A 21,454-nucleotide genomic window follows, 5' to 3' on the forward strand; every position below is an offset into this window, starting at 1 on the left:
AGTAAGATACAGATGCCGATAGTTTACGTCTCAACAATTTAAAAAGTCCAAGGATCATAGCTACCAACTTATTTTGCCAGCAACACTGTTTTTTAACTGGAAATATTACTTAATTGTGTTTTAATGTGTAATTTCCTGGTTCAGCTTAATATGTTATCTGAATAGCACTTACTTGTATGTAGCATCTAGTAAAGTTTGCAGAATGTCATCAATTTTTTCTTGAGACTGTCTGCGTTTCTGGATTGCCTTATAGAAAATATCCTTGATTTCCCGATGAGCTCTGTCCCTGCGTCTGTAATTAAAAGATAAAGATGATTTTTTTTAAATAAAGAAATAACCTTCTAGGATCAAATTCATTTTGAAAATCAGGACCTAGCATAAAGCACCTTATTTAACCAACTTTAATGACTCTAAAATAATTGACAAAAAAATCAGAACCAGGAACATATTGGAAGTCATGAAAATCTTACATTGTTAAAAATGTCCATAGTCCCTAAGGGCAAGAACTGTGCTTTATTTAACATATATATCTCAGATTCTTAACATATTACCTATGTTCAAACTAAAGGCCTAAAACAAGGAAGAAATTCCTTCAGGAGTATTTTCCAGTTCAACAGAAAGTAGAATACTCTTAAATTAACATAAAATTCCAATTTTAATACCAAATCAAGTCTTAAAGTAGGAGAGTCACTCTGGTTCTTCTATGGAATCTGATTCTACTTTTCACTTTCTAATACAACAGTTTTTTGTAGGGGGTGAAAATACTAGCATATTCAGAAAACAAACTTCAACTCCTAAATTTTACCTTTAAATAATATGTTCATTATGTAGCAGGTATCATGTTAAGTATTTTACATGAATTACTCACTTTTATCTTCCTGTGAGGTACATACATTAACCTCAAGTTATAGCTAGCTGCATAAGATCACACAGAAAGCAAACATTGGAGCTTGAATTTTATTTATTTTTTTTATTTTATTTTATTTTTTTTTTGAGGCGGAGTCTCGCTCTGTCGCCCGGACTGGAGTGCAGTGGCCAGATCTCAGCTCACTGCAAGCTCCGCCTCCCGGGTTTACGCCATTCTCCTGCCTCAGCCTCCTGAGTAGCTGGGACTACAGGCGCCCGCCACCTCGCCCGGCTAGTTTTTTTTTTTTTTGTATTTTTTAGTAGAGACGGGGTTTCACCGTGTTAGCCAGGATGGTCTCGATCTCCTGACCTCGTGATCCGCCCGTCTCGGCCTCCCAAAGTGCTGGGATTACAGGCTTGAGCCACCGCGCCCGGCCGGAGCTTGAATTTTAAACTAGGCAATCTGACTCCCAAGCCCCCTCTTAAATCAAGCCTTCTAATAAAAACTCCTACACTGTTTCATTTACAAGACTGTTATTCTGTTACTGAGAATCGACTGAGACCATGTGTACAGAAGAGGTTAGAGCTTAACCGTATGAATACAGTCAAACCAGGAAAACATAGGCCTGTTTAAGAAGGTGAATAGAATAATCTGGTTAAATTAGTCGATATGAGTAAAAGAAAGACAGGCTGGGCCAGAATGTAAAGGGCTTAATATAACAAGCTCTGACTTCATCCAACAGACACAGCAGGTAGAAACAGGCAGGCAGAAATGCACATTTATGGGCCAGGCACTGTGGCTCATGCCTGTAATTCCAGCACTTTGGGAGGCCGAGGCAGGCGGATCATGAGGTCAGGAGATCGAGACCATCCTGGCCAACACAGTGAAACCTCGTCTCTATTAATAACACAAAAAAATTAGCCAGGTGTGGTGGCGGGCACCTGTAGTCCCAGCTACTCGGGAAGCTGAGCCAGGAGAATGGCATGAACCCAGGAGGTGGAGCTTGCAGTGAGCCGAGATAGCACCACTGCACTCCAGCCCGGACAGCAGAGTGAGACTCCATCTCAAAAAAAAAAAAAAAAAAATGCACATTTATGGAGAACCCACTATGGGCCCAGGGTTGTGCTGGGTGTTCTAATATAATATATATTAAAACATTTTGAAACTGCAAAACTACTTGCAAATATAAGGTATGATGAGTTCCAGAGAACTTTCGAGAATCTCTCCTGGCTCTTCCTTTTACTCCCACCCCTCTTCTAATCTATAACTAGATATAGGGGACAGAAATAGAAGGAAAAGGGACTAGCAATCTATCTCCTCCCATCTGTCACCTAAACACCTAAACACAAATGAATCAACAAGAGTATAGAAAGCCTACTAATACGCAAAACACTAAGCACTAAGCTACAGATCACATCCTAAAAGCAATATTTCTTTATATCAGAGGCAGTCCCTGTCCTTAAGAAACAGAAAATTAAATAAAGGCACAAATATTCAAAACAAAGAAACTTCACAATAAAATAAAAAGCCACCAAAGATGTCAAACAAGTGCTTAGAGAAGGGCTGTATCACTTTTAGGTATAGTTCAGAGACTTTCCTGAGGATAAGGAATATGTGAGGTAAGCAGGTTTTAAACTAGGCTAGGCTCAGGGGCTCATGCTTGTAATCCCAACACTTCGGGACGCTGAGGCAGATGGATCACCTGAGGTCAGGAGTTCGAAACCAGCCTGGCCAACATGATGAAACCCTGTCTCTACTAAAAATACAAAAATCAGTTGGGCATGGTGGCGCATGCCTGTAGTCCCAGCTCCTCGGGAGGATGAGGTAGGAGAATCGCTTGAACAGAGGAGGCAGAGACTGCAGTGAGCCGAGATCACACCACTGCACTACAGCCAGGGCAACAGAGCAAGACCCCATCTCAAAAACAAAAACATGAATAAAATATTAGACTAGACAGACAATAAGTCACCTTTGTAATAAACTGAAACTTACTTTAAATGAGCTCACTATATAAAGAAAACTTGTCTTGAATTCTTATAGAAGAAAGGGGGCTCATAATCTTACCCATTTTGTATGTTTTTCTTGTTTAATTTTTATCTTTGTTAAGGCAAAGCATACCAACACTACAATAATTATACAAAGTTAAATAACCAAGTGTAGTATCTTCTTTATCCACACCTGAAACTAGGCAAAGGGAGCCAACCTGGTAACAGCCAGGCTGCATGGCTGAAACCTCCATCCAAATCTGCATACAGCTGTGCCACCTTTTCATTGAGTTGACTTCTGATTTCCTTTCCATGCAAACAATGGCTAGCTGTTAAAATTATGAGCTCAGAAAGAGCTTCAAACACATCTAGGGAGAAAAAAAGATTATTCTCATTACTATTTCCAAAAAGTGAAAGAAAATTGAGAATAAAAACAGAGCTCAATAACAAACAAGATCCTATTGATATTATCAAAAAAAGTCTGTAGACAGACATGTGACTATGTACAACTTATAAAGAGGGGCAATAAACCAAACAATAGGAAGTACCCTGTCCCTCTGAACAGCCAAAACAGATCCCAGAAACACATCTCAAAACCTCACTCATGAGCACTTCATCATAAAAAGAATAAATGTGGTTATTTGACTTTCAGGTCACAATAACAAAAGCAGAAAACTGTTATTTATAGTGCATATGACAATAATAAGTTACTTCCCAAGGAACAGTAGCCAAAGATCAGATTATTTCCCAGGTTAAAAGTAGGAAGATCAGGACTAAAATGGAATTACTAGTCATATACAAAAGAAAACTATAATCACCAATTAGTATATCCCAACACTGGAGACAAATGCACCAAGCAAGCATAATTTGATGACATTCAACTCACAAAAATTATCCAATTAATTTCCTGTTAATTCCACATTCACTAAATGAACTTTCAATGATCATTTGGCTTTCCAATTATATTTGTCAATAAAGAGAATATCAGTAAATATTCTGGATTTCTTGCTGCTGTAATTATAAGTCTCACATGCATTATTACATTGGCATTCTAATTTATACATCAATTTCTTATATGATTAGAATATATATCATATCAACTTAAGTACACCAAAAACAAAGATTCTGGACCTCTTATGGAGGCCAAAGGCCAGACCCAGAATGTAGTGACCTGCTGCCCTGGGTCCTGCCGCCCTGTGGGCAGATGTTGCTTCCTACTATGGGCACAGCAATTGCCTCTGAAGGCAATACTTAACTGCAGCCCAGTATAAAAGCTGGATTCTCAGTTACAACTTCATGGTAATCATTACATATCCCTCCCATAAATCCAAGGTAGTTTTACATACACTGTAATTTGTTTTTTATACACTACACATATATATACTCTACTTTTCTATTCACAGAGAAGTAGAAATGTGAAGATAAACAAAAAACATTTTGCTTACTTTTTTCTCCACTTTCTCCCCAACTCTGAAAGTATTCCTTTGTTTCTTTTTCAATTATAGAAACATGCTGTTTAAAGTGGGCAATGTTAAGGCCACTTTTTAACATTTTCTTCTGCTCCAAGAAAACCTTCAAAAAAATTCAAAAAGGGGATACAGCACTAAAACACATTTTTGTTTTATCACGAAATCCATTTAGGTTATTATACCTATGTAACACTAACACAACTAGTGGTTTTAACCCTTTGGGCATTTACATTTTAAGAGTCTAAAAGAATAAATATATATGACTCTAAATGAATGGAGTCTAAATGAATATCTGAGCAGAGGGATTTTCCAGGGCCCTCTTTTTTGGCCTCAAGGAGAACCATTCATTCCCTCATTCCCCATCACTACAAATAAGATTTAATGTTAACTCTTAACTGCTATAGTAGGATACTGGCTAATGTGTGTTACATTCACAGCCAGAGCCCACACCAAGCTTTGGGGCCAATTGTCTGATTTGTGTTCTATATCAACTTAAAACAATTTCATATTTGGCTTTTGAGGGTAAAACATACACATAGATGTACCCCACACCTGAAGTAGTTGCATTAAAAGAGGACTTCTAAAGTCAGTAATCTCTAAACAGCTCTTATGTTAGAATTTCAGGCAGGAATGGGTAGGTAGGAAGTCCTTTTGATGAAATAACAGGATTGTCTTATAACCCTTTCATATTAAATCCCAATATGCTAAGTTATCACTGATTCCATTATTTATACAGGAAGCCCTTTAATATTGTTTAGCCATGACAGCAACTATAAAACAAAATACCCATTACTTATCAGTTATCCATGGCCTTTCTTCTCACGATTCTTCAGACTTTTTTTTTTTTTGAGACGGAGTCTTGCTCTGTCGCCCAGGCTGGAGTGCAGTGGCCGGATCTCAGCTCACTGCAAGCTCCACCTCCCGGGTTCACGCCATTCTCCTGCCTCAGCCTCCCGAGTAGCTGGGACTAGAGGCGCCCGCCACCTCGCCCGGCTAGTTTTTTTGTATTTTTAGTAGAGACGGGGTTTCACCGTGTTAGCCAGGATGGTCTCGATCTCCTGACCTCGTGTCGTGATCCGCCCGTCTCGGCCTCCCAAAGTGCTGGGATTACAGGCTTGAGCCACCACGCCCGGCCCTTCTTCAGACTTTTGAACCAAGTGAATAAACCAGTTCTACATTGTATTATATTTTTGTTTGGTTGGTTTTTTTGTCGGTGGATGGGTGTGTGTGTGTGTGTGTGTGTGTGTGTGTGTGTGTAGGTGTGGTTTTTTGTTTTTCAGACAGAGTCTCACTCTGTTGCCAAGGCTAAAGTGCAGTGGTGTGATCTCACTGCACAGCTCACTGCAACCTCCACCTCCCAAGTTCAAGCGATTCTCATGCCTCAGCCTCCCAAGTAGCTGGGATTACAGGTATGCACCACCAGCCCCAGCTAATTTTTGTATTTTTAGTAGAGACGGGGTTTCGCCATGTTGACCAGGCTGGTCTCGAACTCCTGACTTCAAGTGATCCACCCACCTCAGCCTCCCAAAGTGCTGGGATTACAGACATAAGCCACCATGCCTGGCTATTTCTACATTTTAAATGTATCATGTCTCACTATTAGCTATAACTACTGAAGTATAGATTTGTCTTTGTTCATGGTATAACAGTGTCACCTACTGGATTAGGCACATCGTATGCAACTCCCTTCCCAAACACAGGTGTTGTCAGGCGACTGTAGACATCTTCTGCATTCAGGTCTTCATTTTTACTATTAAAAAGCAGTGCAGCAGCATCACTCCCCAGAAGGTAAGTAAATGTCTTGCCTACCATGGTAAAACTAAATACAGGTCCATACTAAAAAGAGAAAAGTACACATGGTGACGTTACAAAAAACATGCAACACTAAGACAATAACTTTAAAATCACAAAACAATGCATTATTGAAAAAATAAAAACATATATAAACCTTAAAGCAATTCTTTTCATCTTGCCATACTCCTCCTTCCTGTCTTTGTCCAAATTTATAATTATGTTCATTTAGTTGCAAATGTAGTACAAATATAACTGTTAATTATGCTTTTTTCGGTTTATATTGACAATATTTTCTATTGTCTACATAAATATCACAATGTTAATTTACTGACTACTCTTTAATTATTGGACATCAGGGTTTTCTTTAGTTATTACAGCTAATTCTGTGATGAACACCTCTGAAAATACAGACTTTTCTTTTCCTTTGTTTAAAAACAAATTTTACAAGACTAACCAAAGATTTTGACCTTTTCTATAGTACCTGCTATGTGAAGACACTAAAAGTTTATCTATCTATTTTAGCACTATCTCACCTATACTAAATGACTTCATTTTTTTATTTTATATTAATTTGGTTAGATGTTAAATGCTTCCTCTTGCAGTTTTCTGATTATTATTGAAGACTAGACTCTGGGGGTATAATCATGAACAAAAATACTGACCCCAACTCACCAAGCTTAGTCTATTGGAAAAAATACAAGTTAATCAAATAATCACATTAACAAACGTAAAACTGCAAATGTGACAAATATTCAGAAAGGAAAGCAACTCTGTGATGAGAGAATCTAAAAAAGGGAGACCTAACAGAGGAAAAGACAACTGGGTTCAGACCAGAAGAATGAGGAGTTCGTTTGGTAGCTAAACATACACAAAGGCTCTAAAGGTAAGAGAAAGAGAAAGGAGAAGATGAGAGTTGAGCACGAGGCAGTGCTAGACCTCACAGAGCCTCACAAGCCATTTTAAGGAAGTTTTTAAATGGGTGACAAGAATTTTTCAGAGAAAAAGGAAAGATGCCGTTGAAAGAGAAGTCAACAATACACTGAGAAAACAAATAAAAGTAAAAAGTTCCTAAGACAAAAGAGGGATGGAAAGTTCAGCCTCCAATAAGATGCAAAATATAGTTGTAATAAAATCAAAGTGGTAGAACACAGTGAACCAGACTGTCTGTGTTCAAATCCCAGCTCCTCCACCTATTTGCTGTATGACTTTGGTCCTATAGTCAGAGAACTTAATATCTCTGTGTTTAGTTTCTCTCACCTATACAACGGTAATAATAATAATAGCAGTTCTTCACAGAGCTGCTGCCAAATTTTATATACTTGTATATATTTGTATATAAAATTATATACAAATTTTATATACAGGGCAGAAAAGAGTACCTTGGCTTACTTAGCACCTTAATGACTTGTTTTCCATTACTGTTATCGTTAATAAAAGTATAGGCTCAGAAATCAGACCATGTGTAAATCCTGGCTGGCCACTGTCTAGCAGTGAATCCAAGAAGAAATTATATATCCTCTCTGCTTCTCAGTTTCGTCATCTATAAAACAAATATACCTGAAAGGGTTTCTGTGCAGCTTCAGTGAGATCATCTTTGTAAAGCACTAAGTACTGGCATAAAGTAAGTGTTTTATAATTATTACTGTGATAGGAAGAAAAGAGAATAGGATTACTATATAAATACAAGTAGGTTTGCATATTTGAAATTGAGAAAATGAGGAAGTTTCCTTTAAATGGTTTTTAATCATTGTCTCCTAAATCAATGTTTTTAATCATTGTCTCCTAAACAGGAGAAAAAATCATCTGCTTTAATGGAGAGGTAGAAAGATTCAGAAGTTTAGAAAAGTGAAGGTTTGAATTAGTCATTGTAATAAGCAGAAAAGTAGGCCCAATCACAAGAACATAATAGGACTGTGGAGCAGTGTTCAAATATCATTAAGGTAGGCAATCATAAAATCAAGAAGAAACTAATCTGGTGCTGAGGGAGACAATAACTGGCTGCCTCCGAGGGTGACTTCTGCCAGCTGAACACAATGAAAAGATGCAGGGTTTAGGAAATTTAAAGTATAGTATTGGCAAGAGTGTAATGGAAACGACATGCCATGGACCCAAAGTGGAAAAAGGAAAGTGAAGAATGAAGGCTGATGGATCAGGAGAAAGTAAATGGAATGCAAGATCCAACAAGGTCAAAGAATAGTTATAATTTAAGGAGTTGCACAAGCAAACCAGGAGAAGGTATATCACAGTATTAATAGGATATCTAAATTAATACTATGAAGGTGAAACAGTTAAGAGTGAGAAGTCCAAAGTGAGACTGTGAAGTAAATGGCTTAACTGGCACAGGAAAGCTCATTAGAGAGAAGACGGGCAAAGAATTGAGTAGCTATGCTGTCATGTGAGTCATCCAAGTGGACAGTGAAATCATAGAAGATGTATAGAACAGGTTAGAAAATCCCACAGATGCATGGTAAAGAAAAATGAGGGTTAATTAATATCAATTTTAACAACAATAAGTGAATAGAAAACTCAGAACAGTGGCTTTTAAACCATAGTTGCCAGAACTACAGGGTTCCTCAATGGTGTCTCAAAGATGACCCCAGGACATGGGAAAAGCTAAAACGATAGGTACCTGTAAGACACCATCTCTTAAACCAGAGCAGTTTCCATTTTGTTTCCCATACTGAAGATACATATACAATTACAATGTTTTTAAATGTTCTGCCACTTTTTTTAAAAAAAGTTTAAAAAGCACTTCTCTAGTTTTTGTTTGGTTTTTTTCCCCCTCTATTTGGAAGACTTACCTTCTCATATGCATTTTCTAGAAATTCAACTGGACTTTTCCCAAATGCTATGGCATGCCCAAGGAATGGAATCGGGGAGAAAATGTATGGAGGACTTTTCTACAAGAGAAAAAAATAATAAATTCAGTTCTCGCTTCATTTCAAGAGAGAAATCCAGTTTCATTTCATGACCAAACTATTAAACGAAATAGCTATTAAGAGTTTAAAAAAAGGCCGGGCGCGGTGGCTCAAGCCTGTAATCCCAGCACTTTGGGAGGCCGAGACGGGCGGATCACGAGGTCAGGAGTTTGAGACCATCCTGGCTAACACGGTGAAACCCCGTCTCTACTAAAAAAAATACAAAAAGCTAGCCGGGCGAGGTGGCTGGCGCCTGTAGTCCCAGCTACTCGGGAGGCTGAGGCAGGAGAATGGCGTTAAACCCGGGAGGCGGAGCTTGCAGTGAGCTGAGATCCGGCCACTGCACTCCAGCCCGGGCGACAGAGTAAGACTCCGTTTCAAAAAAAAAAAAAGAGTTTAAAAAAAAAGTTTCCAAAAAAAAAGGAAGCATCAGAAGTAACTTGAGAACAGCCAAATCGCAAATGCCTTAAGAGAGTAGCTATTGCAGAAATGAACAGAAACTCAAAACAAGGTGTAAAATAAACGACTAGATAAACACTAAGGCACTGTAACTTTAAATGATGGACACTGTCCAGAAAATGGCCATTTATTATTGGTGTCTCCAGGCAACTTTTCTAACCATTAATAGCAAAAAAACAAAAAGGTCAAACTACAGTTGTCTTTTGCCATTTGTAGGGAACTGGTTCCAGGACCCCCTCACAGATTTGTATCCACGGATCCTCAAGTCCCTTATATAAAATGGCAAGGTATTTGCATATAACCTATGCACATCCTCTCATATACCTTAAACCATTTCTATACTATTTACAATACCATATACAATGTAATGGCTATGTAAATAGTTGTTAAACTGTGTTTTTTTATTTGTATTATTTTTTATTGTTGTGTTATTTTGTATTGGGGTTTTTCCCCCAAGTATTTTAGATCTACACTTGGTTGAATTCCCAAATGTGGAATTCGTGTCCCCAGAGGGCCCACTATATTATTTCTTCACTACTTACTTCTTCTACTACTCACAATTTTAGTCCCAGATACTTGTTTAAAGAAGGTATCAAAAAAACAAACAGTAACTTGTGGTATAGAAAGGGAAATGTTTAAGAAGCTACATTTATTTCTCAGTAAACAATCCATCTCAGCTTCTCTCACTGCAAGTGAACTAGAGTCACTGATTTTAGAGAGTAGATCAGCTCTAGCAAGAACTCTAGCATTCTTCATAAAAGGTTCTTTAGATGCCACAAAATGAGACCTGCAGATTACAACATTAAGTATCCCGAAAATCAAACTTACAATAATGAAAAAGGGTAATACTCCTCAATTCTCTGGTGGTCTCAAACAGAAAGGAGCCCCACAACCTCACAGTAATCCTCAGCTAACAGAACTATCTTTAAACAGTAAAAGTAACTTTGTCTTCCCAGAGACAAATATCACTTCCTTAAAAATCCCATGTGTAGGAAATAAATAAATAAATAAATAAATAACTGTCTTATGCCTGGTATGGTTCAAACAAAAATTATTTTAAAAGCTACTTGGCCAAAAGTTTGTACATTGCATTGTCAGTAAAAGGATAGTTTTCAAAAGCTACTACTTATTGCTGACTGTAAAGGGTGCATCCATCAAATAACATTTTGGAGGTTGAAAACTAGGTTAATAAAGCTGTTAAATTGGAGAAAATGATTTTTTTTTTTTTTCTGAGACGGAGTTTCACGCTATCGCCAATGCTGGAGTCCAGTGGCGCGATCTCGGCTTACCGCAACCTCCGCCTCCTGGGTTCAGGCGATTCTCGGGCCTCAGCTTCCCAGACAGCTGGGACCACAGGCGTGCACCACCACATCCAGCTAATTTTTGTTTTGTTTTGTTTTTTGTATTTTAGTAGAGATAGGGTTTCACCATATTGGCCTGGCTCGTCTGGAACTCCTGACCTCAGGTGATCCACCCGATCCACCCGCCTCGGCCTCCCAAAGTGCTGGGATTGCAGGCATGAGCCACCGCGTCTGGCCGAGAAACTGTTATATTATTAGCATCGGAGGAAGGCCCTTAGCATACTCCAGTCACTCCCACTATCACACTCTACACATCCTCCTTAATATGGGGCACTACTATAGCCCAAAAAACCCTGAACCACACAGGGCAGCCTCCAGGATGACGGGCCAGCTGCCAACAGCATCGCCATCAAAACCCCCACCAAGGGCCCCAACGACCACAGGGTCGTTCAAACCCACAGCCGCCAATCCAGCCACCGCCACTAGGAGCACCACTGCCGCGGTCAGTACAGCCACCGCTACAACCACAAATGCCGCAACCACGACCCCGTCCAGGATCCGATACACAGCCGGGGAGGCCAGCAACGCCTCCCATCACAAGGTAACGGCGGGCGCCACAGCCAGCGCCACCAGCAGCAGTGCCGCCGCCGCAGCCACTACTCCAGCCACCAGCGCGCCTGCCACCACAGCCACGCCAAGCATGGCTGTAGTCGCCCCCAGTTGCCTTCCAGCCAGAGCACTGAGCCAGTCGGGGCCACGAAGCCGCCCACGCCAGCCCTTTGGCCGCCTCAGCTGCGGCACGCGCCCCACTCGGACCCTAAAGAATGTACGTACCGCCCCTGCGGGCAGCTGGACCAGGTGGCCGGCTGCGAGACGGAACAGGTAGACCAAGCTGAGGGTGAAGGCGCAGGCGATCAGCAGCATGGACAGGAGGTTGCCGCCTGTCACCTTCTCCATCGCCTGGCCCAGCACCGACCCACCCGCCTGCAGCAAGCCCAGCAACATCCCGGCCGCCGCCGCCATTTCACTCTGCCGAAGACACTGAAGGCCGAGGTCGCCACCGCTCCTCCTAATCGACGGAGCGAGAGAAGCTGGCAGATGGTCGTCCACAGGCGGCCCCGGCCCCCAGGTTTCCTACTAAACCCAGCCCCACCCCTCGGGTCCCACGCGCGCCACCTCGTGCGTCACAGAATGGGGCGGGATGTTCCGCTGGCCACGCCCCTTAAATAACACTCTGTGAAGCCGTGGTCTTCTTGCGCGGGATAGGGGACCTGAGGAAGCGGGCTGCGCCTGTGGCACAGTGGTACGGGAACGGAAGAGCACTTAGCTGAAGAGGCGATCAATCCCTGAGAATCGCGGGCGACCCGTTTTTGTATGCCCGGGTGCGGCGCACCAGGACACGGCGTTGAAGGCACTGAGCGGAGGGATCTCAGGGCGAATTCGACCGCCTACGACGCGCTCTGTGATTGCACCGCGAGCGCCTGAGGTGATCTCGGCCTACATCGCGTCAGCCGAGCCTGTGGCGTGAGCACCGCCCCCTGTCCGGGCGCGGGGAACTGTGACACCTCGAACTGTGGCACCTCACCCTGCTCCGGGGCCACGTCCTGGGGACTCCGACAGCTCCAAATAAGCCCTCAGGGGCTGGGGTTGTGAAAAGCGAGATCGTGAAGACGCCGGCCTTATACCGAAGGGTGGGACGGTGAGGTCAGCCCCGTCCCACTCCTACTAAAATCAACCTGACAGGTATTAATATGCCACCATAAAGTTAACAAAAGTTGGTGATTAAGTATGCTAGGTTTTACGGAAACAGATTTTCCAAAATAAATGTAGATATTGTAGGACGTCGCGAGCCATTTGAGGCAGCATTCCCCAAGGACGGCACTTAACTCTGAAGGTTTAGCGGCCAGAAAGATTCTGAAGCTGAGTTCTGTCCTGCCGTCACAACCTTCGCTCCTATGGCTTCACAGAAGCGTCTCCCATGACTACCAAATTTAACTCCTTCCAGATCACCCACGGGAGCACCTGACCAGATTTATTTAATCAATGTTAAGAACTAGGTTTTGTGCTCAGCTGCGGGATAGAGCAGCGAATGAGACAAAACTGCAAGGCCCTGGGGGAATGATTATTAATAGCCAGTGAAAGGAAAATTAATGAATTGTATATTAATCAAGAAGTATATCCTTTCCCTTGAGGTAGAATGTAATATATCACCCCCCACCCCCCCGAAGCCTGGGTTAAGAGAGAACATTAACTGCTTATTTCTCCTCTGTGCACGGAGAGTCTTATCTGTGTTCCATCGTTTCACATTCCTTGAGGCACAGCGAGTTCTTGCTTCCCTCCCTAGCGCTGCTGTAAAGTCACAGAACTGTTAAGTGTTACAAAAGCAGGTATTCCCAAGGATGTAAGGTGTAACAAATGTAAAACAGTAACTGCCTTTGTTCTTGCTTCTGCAAGTACGCTTCCTGCAGCACGTAACTCCCGCCACAAACTGCTTAAAAGGTGATTGATCCCTTTATTCGGGGCTCAGACTTTCTGGACCCTAGTCCGACTGAGCCGGTGATCACCTTAATAATAAAGGCTCTCCTGAACCCTGCTCGGTCTCTTCCGTCTATGATTTATCTCGCAACACTAGTTGCCTGCGGAACACCTCTACCTAGATAGCTAACACTCATCTCCGGTCAGTAAATCCAAAACTAAACCCGTTGTCTCCTCCTACCCACCTGTCCCTCCTATAATGCCTGTGATTAAAAAGCATCGCTGTGGCTGGGCGCGGTGGCTCACGCCTGTAATCCCAGCACTTTGGGAGGCCCAGGCGGGCGGATCACGAGGTCAGGAGATCGAGACCACGGTGAAACCCCCTCTCTACTAAAAATACAAAAAATTAGCCGGGCGCGGTGGCGGGCGCCTGTAGTAGTCCCAGCTACTCAGGAGGCTGAGGCAGGAGAATGGCGTGAACCCGGGAGGCGGAGCTTGCAGTGAGCCCAGATTGCGCCACTGCACTCCAGCCTGGGCGACAGAGCAAGACTCCATCTCAAAAAGGAAAAAAAAAAAGGCATCACTGTGCACACTGTTGCCCTCCTCCATGCTTCATCTAATCAGTCATCAGATCATATAATTCTACCATCTTAAAAGTTGCATCCTTCCGGACGGACACGGTGGTTCACACCTGTAATCCCTGCACTTTGGGGGGCTGAGGGGAGTGGATCACCCGAGGTCAGGAGTTCAAGACCAGCCTGGCCAACATGATGAAACCTCGTCTCTACTAAAAATACAAAATATTAGCTGGGCATGGTGGTGGGCGCCTTTCATCCCAGCTACTCAGGAGGCTGAGGCAGGAGAATCGCTTGAACCCGGGAGGCGAAGGTTGCAGTGAGCTGAGATCACGTCACTGTACTCCAGCCTGGGCAACAAGAGCAAAAGTCTATATCAAAAAAAAAGAAAGAAACTGTGATATATATATAGAATGGAATGATACGCAGTCACAAAAAGGAATGAATTAATGGCATTTTCAGCAACCTGGATGGGATTGAAGACTATTATTCTAAGTGAAGTAACTCAGGAATGGGAAACAAAACATCGTATGTTCTCACTCATAAGTGGGAGCTAAGCTATGAGGATGCGAATGACCCAATGGACTATGGGGACTCAGGGAAAGGGTGGCAGGGGGTGAGGGATAAAAAGACTACAAATTGGGTTCAGTGTATACTACTTGGTGATGGTTGCACCAAAATCTCACAAATCACCACTAAAGAACTTACTCATGTAACCAAATACCATGTTTCCTAAAACCCTATGGAAATAAAAAATTAAATTAAAAAAACCTCAACAGTCATCTATTAAGCAAGGTGTAAGAGATTTACAACAATCTAAAAGAATGCCATTCTTCTCACTAATCTTTTGTTTTTGAAAATACAGCTATAGGCCAGGTGCGGTGGCTGACTTCTGTAATCCCACTACTTTGGGAGGCCCAGGTAGGCAGATCACAAGGTCAGGAGTTTGAGACCAGCCTGACCAACATGGTAAAACCCCATCTCTACTAAAAATACAAAAATTAGATAGGCGTGGTGGCACGTGCCTGTGATGCCAGCTACTCAGGAGGCTGAGGCAGGAGAATTGCTTGAACTCAAGAGGTGGAGGTTGCAGTGAGCTGAGATTGCACCACTGCACTCCAACCTGAGCAACAGAGCAAGACTGTCTCAAAAAAAAAAAGAAAGAAAATATAGCTGTATTTATGAAATGACATTATTTATGTAAACATAGATTATTTTCAATAAATTTATTTTTATTGATTTTAATTTGTAATACTGTATTGATAGACATAATCCATTTTAAAAAATGGCTCTCTAGGGTTCTTAATAATTTATTATTTTAAGTCCTAATATAACCACCCAAGGGGTTCACCTTGCCCGCTGCCTAGAAAGAGCCGATTCATCTAGGCAGGGAAATTGCAATAGAGAAAGTAATTCATGCAGAGCCAGCTGTGTGGGAGACTGGAGTTTTATTATTACTCAAATCAGTCTCCCTGAGCATTCAGAGAGCAGAATTTTTAAGTATAACTTGCTGGGCAGGGATAGGGGGTAGCCAGTGACACACGTGTGGTGATTGGTCAGGGATGAAATCATAGGGAGTTGAAGCTGTCTTCTTGCCCTCAGTTCCTGAGAGGAGGCCACAAGATCAGATAAGCCAGTTTATTAGTCTGGGTGGTGCCAGCTGATCCATCAAGTGCAGAGTCTGCAAAATATCTCAAACACTGATCTTAGGAGCAGTTTAGGGAGGGTCAGAATCTTACAGCCTCCAGAGGCAGGAGAATGGCCTGAACCTGGGAAGAGGAGCTGGCAGTGAGCCAAGATCTTGCCACTGCACTCCAGCCTGGGCGACAGAGCTAGACTCTGTCTCAAAAAAAAAAAAAAAAAAAAAATCTTACAGCCTCCAGCTGCATGACTCCTCAATCATAATTTTTAATCCTATGGCTAATGTTAGTATAGTTCCCAGGCAAGAAGGAGGTCTGTTTTGAGAAAGGGCTGTTACCGTTTGTTTAAACTATAAACTACAAACTTAAGTTAGTTTCTCCCAAAGTTCATTCAGCCTACACCCAGGAATGAACAAAGACAGCTTGGAGGTTAGAACAAGAAGGAGTCAGAGTCTGGCTGGGCATGGTGGCTCATACCTGTAATTTCAGCACTTTGGGAGGCCAAGGTGGGTGGATCACCTAAGGTCAGGAGTTTGAAACCAGTCTGGTCAACATGGGGAAACCCCGTCTCTTCTAAAAATACAAAAATTAGCCGAGCGTGGTGGTGGGCACCTGTAATCCCAGCTACTGAAGAGGCTGAGGCAGGAGAATCGCTTGAACCTGGGAGGGGGAGGCTGCAGTGAGCTGAGATAGTGCCACTGCACTCCAGCCTGGGTGACAGAGGGAGACTCTGCCTCAAAAAAAATAAAAATAAAAAAAGAAGCAAGACGAAGTTGGTTAAATTAAATCTCTTTCACTGTCCCATTCCCCTTTAGGAAAACTGTAATGCCTACCCACAGGGATTGGTCTCCCTCTGGCATCCACAGCTCACCCCAAAACCCTCCAAACCCCAACTCTACCTTTCACCAGCAGAGCAATTCATAAGACACAATTATGCAAAACGTAATAAATCTGATTTCTTTTCCGTAGGAAAAAATCAGGTTCAGGAAAAATGTCCCATTTGGCACCTCAAGTCTAGGTCCCTCAAGTCTCTACAACAGTATGCAAAGAAAATGTTCATCTTAATTCTTTTTATAGTTTTCTGGTAACTTACTGAACCAAGCACACACACACTTTCCAAGGACAAACATTTCTCAGTGCTGGGACAATGCAGATTCAGGTAAGGGAAGACAAACATTTTCCTAAGCACAGATAAATCTACACAGATTTTCCTACTCTTAACAGAATGGGCCGGGCGTGGTAGCTCACGCCTTTAATCCCAGCACTTCGGGAGGCCAAGGCGGGTGGATGAAGAGGTCAGAGTTCGAGACCAGCCTGGCCAGAATGGTGAAACCCTGTCTCTACTAAAACTACAAAAAAAAATTAGCCGGGCATGGTGTCGTGTGCCTGTAGTCCCAGCTACTTGGGAAGGTGAGGCAGGAGAATTGCTTGAAGCCAGGAGGTGGAGGTTGCAGTGAACTGAGATTGTGCTACTGCACTCCAGCCTGGGCAACAGAGTGAGACTCCGTCTCAAAAAACAAACAAACAAAAAACAATGGGACTGTACAGGATTATGCTGAGAGAATCAGTTTTCCTATTATTCATTCTCTGGATTTCAGACTATGCAAGCTAGAGCATTTGAAACAACACGGACAATGGGACCGTCTACTGCTGGTGGATACTTTTCAGTGACACAAAAGATCTGGCAGTAGCTTTGAAATTACTGCTTTTCTTTACAATAGGTCAGAGTAAATTATCACTATTTTTTAACTAATTGCTTGTAATTTGTGTCATATCTAAGAACCACTGCCTAACCCAAAATTTATACCTATGTTTTCTTCTAAAAGTTTTATGACTGGCCAGGCACGGTGGCTCAAGCCTGTAATCCCAGCACTTTGGGAGGCCGAGACGGGAGGATCACGAGGTCAGGAGATCGAGACCATCCTGGCTAACACGGTGAAACCCCGTCTCTACTAAAAAAATACAAAAAACTAGCCGGGCGAGGTGGCGGGCACCTGTAGTCCCAGCTACTCAGGAGGCTGAGGCAGGAGAATGGCGTGAACCCGGGAGGCGGAGCTTGCAGTGAGCTGAGATCCGGCCACTGCACTCCAGCCTGGGCGACAGAGCGAGACTCCGTCTCAAAAAAAAAAAAAAAAAAAAAAGTTTTATGACTTTAGCTTTTCTATTTAGGACTTTAATCCATTTTGAGTTTTGTATGTGGTGTGAGGTAGGGGTCCAAATTTATTATTTTGCTGGTGGATCTAGTTGTTCCAGCACCATTTGTTGAAAATACTGTTTTTCCCCTAATGAATCATCTGACACCTTGTTAAAAATTGATTAACTGGGCCAGGTGTGGTATCTCACACCTGTTATCCCAGCACTTTGGGAGGCCGAGGCAGGCAGATCACAAGATCAGGAGATTGAGACCACTCTGGCTAACATGGTGATACCCCATCTCTACTAAAAATACAAAAAAAAAGAAAAAAAAAATGCCAGGCATGGTGGTGGGCACCTGGAGTCCCAATTACTCGGGAGGCTGGGTCAGGAGAATGGCGTGAACCTGGGAGGTGAAGCTTGCAGTGAGCTGAGATCACATGACTGCACTCCAGCCTGGGTGACAGAGCAAGACTCCATCTAAAAAAAAAAAAAATTGATGCACTGTATATGTTAGGGTTTATTTTTGGCCTCTCAATTCTATTCTGTTGATCTATATGTCTATCCTTATGCCAGAACTCCACTGTCTTGATTACTGCAGATTTGTATTAAGTTTGAAAGTGAGATCCCAGCACTTTGGGAGGCCAAGGCAGGCAGATCACCTGAGCCCAGGAGTTCGAGACCAGCTTGGGCAACATGGTGAAACCCTATCTCTAAAAAAATACCAAAACATTAGCCAGGGATGGTGGTGTGGGCATGTAGTCCCAGCTACTTGGGAGACTGAGGTGGGAAGATTGCCTGAGCCCCAGAGGTTGAGGCTGCAGTGAGCTGTGATTGTGCCACTGCACTCCCGCTTGGGCAGCAGAGTGAGACCCTGTCTCATTTAAAAAAAAAAAAAGACAGAAAGAAAGTGAGAAATATGAGTTCTCCAACTTTGTTAATCATTTTCAAGATTGTTTTGACTATTTTAGGTCCCTTTAGGTTTATTTCACTTTAGGATCAGTTTGTCAATGTCTGCAATGAAGTCAGCTGGACACTTTTTCCTTTCTGTTTTTTTTCTTTTTGTTTTATTTTGTTTGTTTTTCAGATGGAGGTCTCACTCTGTCACCCAGGCCGGAGTGCAGTGGCACAATCTTGGCTCACTGCAACCTCCACCTCCTGGGCTCAAGAGATCCTCCTGCCTCAGCTTCCCAAGTAGCTAGGACTACAGGCATGCGCCACCATGCCTGGCTAATTTTTGTATTTTTAGTAGAGACGGGATTTCACCATGTTGGCCAGGCTTGTCTCAAACTCCTAACCTCAGATGATCCACCCACCTTAGCCTCCCAAAGTGCTGGGATTACAGGAGTAAGCTACTGCACCTGGCCTATTTTCCAATATTTTTAAAAAGGTTTTTGGGCTGGGCACGGTGGCTCATGCCTGTAATCCCAGCACTTTGGGAGGCCAAGGCCTGAAATCAGTCTGGTCAACATAGTGAAACTCCAACTCTACTAAAAATACAAAAAATTAGCTGGGCGTGGTGGCAGTTGCTTGTAATCCCAGTTACTCTGGAGGCTGAGGCAGGAGAATTGCTTGAACCCGGGAGGCGGAGGTTGCAGTGAGCCGAGATCACGCCATTGCACTCCAGCCTGGGCAATAAGAGCAAAGCCCCTCTCAAAAAAAAAAATTGGATCAGAGGGTGATACGGTTAGATCAGTGTTTTTAGAAGGTAAGTCTGGTAGCAATGTACAGTGTGGTTTGGGTGAGACTATAGGCTAGGATATTTGTTAAAAGGTGTAGAATTGTAGCAATTTAGCAAGACTTGATAAGAACTGACACTTTGATGGTTCTGATGTTACCCAGCTTTCTTCTTTTCTGTCTCTCTTACTTCATACCAAAGCTTCACCTAGAACATTTTCTAGTCTTTATAACTTCATTTTTGAAGGAATAGTAGAGAAACCAGTTCATGTCACTTAACTTTTTTTAGGTTTTAAGTTTGCTCATTTGTTAAATGAGAAGATATACTTCACTAGACAATTTCCAAGGTCCTTCACACTTTAATGTTCTATGGAAGTACCTTGCCTCCAGTGGAACACATTAACAACAACCATCATTAAGCCAACATAAACCCACAGGTACTCTTATCCCTACTGCAAGAAGTTTTAAAATAGGAAGGATTAGAGACACAGGCTGTATAGTTGTTAAACCAATATGTTATGTTGCACTTCCAAAATGGCAACAAAATATACACTTTAAATTTTAACCTGTAAAATAAATTTCTTTCTTTAACATGGTCTCACATAGAAAATTATTTTTTAAGGTAACAAAAACTGCACTATGTCCACAATATTCTTTTTTCTTTTTCTTTTTTTTTTTTTTTTGAGACAGAGTCATGCTCTGTTGCCCAGGCTGGAGTGCAGTGGTACCATCTCGGCTCACTGCAAGCTCCACCTCCTGGGTTCATGCCATTCTCCTGCCTCAGCCTCCCGAGTAGCTGGGACTACAGGCACCCACCACCACACCTGGCTATTTTTTTGTATTTTTAGTAGAGATGGGGTTTCACCGTGTTAGCCAGGATGGTCGATCTCCTGACCTCATGACCACCCGTCTTGGCCTCCCAAAGTGCTGGGATTACAGGCGTGAGCCACCATGCCCGGCCTCCACAATATTCTTAACCACTTGTATTAGGTCTCTTTCCATTCAAAGTTATGGAAACCTAGGTTACACTCCTTAAGTGGGTGAAGAGTAAAAAGTGCAGAAGTAAAATAAGCTTCAGATATGGGGATTGAGGATCTCTCTCACGCCATCCAGCTCTCGGCAGACTACTACACACTGTGCATGATATATCAAGACTCCAAGACTCATAACCTACCCGCAGGAAGAGTGCATCTTCCCTGGTAGCTCTGCAAAAAGATCCAAGGGAAACTGTTAATGACCTGGCTTGAGTCAAGTGACTTTCCCTGAGTCAAAATCAATCATTGTGGTTACATGAGTAGAAGACATTGATGTTAGTGCTGGAGTCGGGGAAGAGTTTACATGACAAGGTAAGCTCCACATTGAAATAAGTGCAATGCATTCCCCCTATGAAAGAGGTTTTCTGATAGCGGAAGAAGGGGAGAGGCTCACATGATAGACAAGACAATAGATGGCCACTCTGTCAATCCTGTCTGGACACTCAACTAAAAGATTACTGGCCCTGGCCCTAGTTTGTGTTTAACAAAGCTATCCCCTTCCTAATGAAGAAAAAGTAGGAATGGTATATTTATTTCTGTTTTTAAGCCAGCATCTAAAAAGAAACTGTTCTGCTTTCTAACTCCAGTGAAAATCACTAGTAATGTTGCTACCTATAAATCGTGGGTTGTATAAAAAGCAATATATAACAGAAAAATTTTAACATAATTATTTTCAGGCTTGGCGTGGTGGCTCACGCCTGTAATCTCAGCACTTTGGGAGGCCCAGGCAAGCAGATCACAAGGTCAGGAGATGGAGACCATCCTGCCCAACATGGTGAAACCCCGACTCTACTAAAAATACAAAAATTAGCCCAGCGTGGTGGTGGGCACCTGTAGTCCCAGCTACTCGGGAGGCTGAGGCAGGAGAATCACTTGAACCCAGGAGGCAGAGGTTGCAGTGAGCTGAGATCACACCACTGCACTCCAGCCTGGGCAACAAGAGCAAAAACTCCATCTCAAAAATAAAAGGAATTATTTTCAAATTCACGCCACTGCACTCCAGCCTGGCCAACAAGAGCAAAACTCCATCTTAGGAAAAAAAAAAAGCAATTATTTTCAACTTCAACATCACTGTAGTAAGACAACAGAACAAACACACAACACAGTGTCTGTAATATTTTATTATGATAACATTAGAGTGGTAGTT

At 42.5% G+C, this 21,454-nt stretch overlaps 1 protein-coding gene across 3 annotated transcripts in view; it reads right to left on the reverse strand.

Moving 5' to 3' along the window:
* Positions 1-12,428, reverse strand: part of LOC117073642 (lanosterol 14-alpha demethylase) — a 47,967-nt gene extending 35,539 nt beyond the window's left edge. For 2 of the 3 annotated variants that reach the window (XM_033194799.1, XM_033194798.1), the window contains exons 1-6: positions 11,608-12,349; positions 8,897-8,995; positions 5,961-6,137; positions 4,278-4,404; positions 3,026-3,200; positions 173-292 (exon numbers count right to left, since the gene is read on the reverse strand). In XM_033194799.1, coding sequence (XP_033050690.1) covers positions 173-292; positions 3,026-3,200; positions 4,278-4,404; positions 5,961-6,137; positions 8,897-8,995; positions 11,608-11,796 — 887 coding nt within the window. In that variant the 5' untranslated portion in view covers positions 11,797-12,349. The other variant, XM_033194800.1, reaches the window with a different exon arrangement.
* Positions 12,429-21,454: the final 9,026 nt, after the last annotated feature.

The sequence above is a fragment of the Trachypithecus francoisi genome, unplaced genomic scaffold, assembly GCF_009764315.1.
Source record: "Trachypithecus francoisi isolate TF-2019V2 unplaced genomic scaffold, Tfra_2.0 Lachesis_group4, whole genome shotgun sequence".
NCBI lineage: Eukaryota > Metazoa > Chordata > Mammalia > Primates > Cercopithecidae > Trachypithecus > Trachypithecus francoisi.